This window comes from Propithecus coquereli, unplaced genomic scaffold (genome assembly GCF_000956105.1).
Source record: "Propithecus coquereli isolate 6110/MARCELLA unplaced genomic scaffold, Pcoq_1.0 Scaffold262, whole genome shotgun sequence".
Lineage (NCBI taxonomy): Eukaryota > Metazoa > Chordata > Mammalia > Primates > Indriidae > Propithecus > Propithecus coquereli.
The window spans coordinates 2,485,504-2,486,977 of NW_012148197.1; the positions used below are offsets into that span (position 1 = coordinate 2,485,504).

The 1,474-nt window shown below is 41.2% G+C and overlaps 1 protein-coding gene across 2 annotated transcripts in view; it reads left to right on the plus strand.

Moving 5' to 3' along the window:
• CLDN10 (claudin 10) overlaps window positions 1-760 on the plus strand; it is a 128,677-nt gene extending 127,917 nt beyond the window's left edge. For both annotated transcript variants that reach the window (XM_012647338.1, XM_012647337.1), the window contains exon 4: window positions 418-760. In XM_012647338.1, the coding sequence (XP_012502792.1) occupies window positions 418-538 (121 nt within the window). In that variant the 3' untranslated portion in view covers window positions 539-760. The remainder of the gene's footprint in view (window positions 1-417) is intronic.
• The last annotated feature ends 714 nt before the right edge of the window (window positions 761-1,474 follow it).

Sequence of the window (1,474 nt, forward strand, 5' to 3'; positions counted from 1 at the left end):
AAAAGGACTCATCATTATCATATTTTAAAGCTGTTTCTATAAGAAATATGGGTCTAAGTACGAGGGCATGTTCTTCACTCTGGCCTCATCATAATTTTCATATAGGCAGGAATTGTTGATGAAGGTCGCTACTAAGTCTCCTAGGTTCCAGGAAAATGAGATTTAAAATACGGTTTTTAAAGAGAATAACTGAACAAACGAACAAGTCATGAGTTTCTTCTACAGAGATTCAGAAATGACCAGCTATTCAGAAATGACACCGAAGTATTTCTTGGGGCCAGAGGAAGAAAGCTAAGAAAGAGCAAAATTTAAACTTGGCTGTTTAAAGAGACAGAGACAGGCAGAAACAGTATTTTCCCATTTTTTGTTTGCCCCATGTGCGGAACAGAACCTACCAAACCATGTCTTGCCTTTCAGAATGGGATACGTGTACAATGGAGCCACATCTGCCATGTCTTCTCGGACGAAGTATCATGGCGGAGAAGATTTTAAAACCACAAACCCTTCAAAACAGTTTGACAAAAATGCTTATGTCTAAAAGAGCTCTCTGCTGGCAAGCTGTGTCTTGAGTTTGTTGTGAAAATGAACTGTTCACAAAATGATCCCATCAAGGCCCTCCTATAATTAACACTGAAACTATTTTTAAAATACGAATTTGAAGAATTTGTTGATTGTATGAATGTAAATGTTCTTACATCGTTGTATACTAATCATTTTCTGTTGTGGCTTTCTATAAAAAATAAACTGGTTATTTACAGGATCTGTAACATATTTTATACATTTGTAGAACATGTAAAGCATTTAGTACCAAAAGTTCAAGTATTCATAATCTAGCCTTTTTAATCATTCGTACATAGAAGTCTTTGTCCCCACTTGCTATGTTTCTTTTCATTCATAGATTAAATAGAAGGTATGTAAGGAATGGTGTCTTATAAACGGCATGAGGACAACCTGAGAATATTCCTCAAAAGGTGTCCATGTTAATGGACACTTTACTGGCTGCAAGTGGACTTCTAGTTCCCGACACCCATCTTTCACGACTGTAATTCATTCTGACTGCTCGAGGAAGGGTTGATGGGGCCAGGATGTGACTCTCCTTTATGTGGCACATCCACCTTAAATTGACGGCTTAGGTCTCTCTGGCACAGAAAGCAGAGTCCTGAGACGGGACTTCAGCAAAGAACAGTGGTCGTGGTTGCCTCTGGAGCCCGTATGGTACCTGCTTCACTCTGAACTGGTGGGCTGAGCTCCAGCGTGTCCCACAGGTCCTGTTTATGGAACTAACTGGGTCATTGAAAGACTTGCCATCTTTCAAGACACGTAAGTTTCTCCAGGGATTTCTGAATAAAGGCACAGATTTCTGAATAAAGGCTAGAGCCACCCTGTGTAACATACCCGCGAGGGCAAGAGTGACCGCAGTTAGCACGCACCTTACGTGCCCCGACTCACCCCCACCACCATCCCGTGAGGCCCC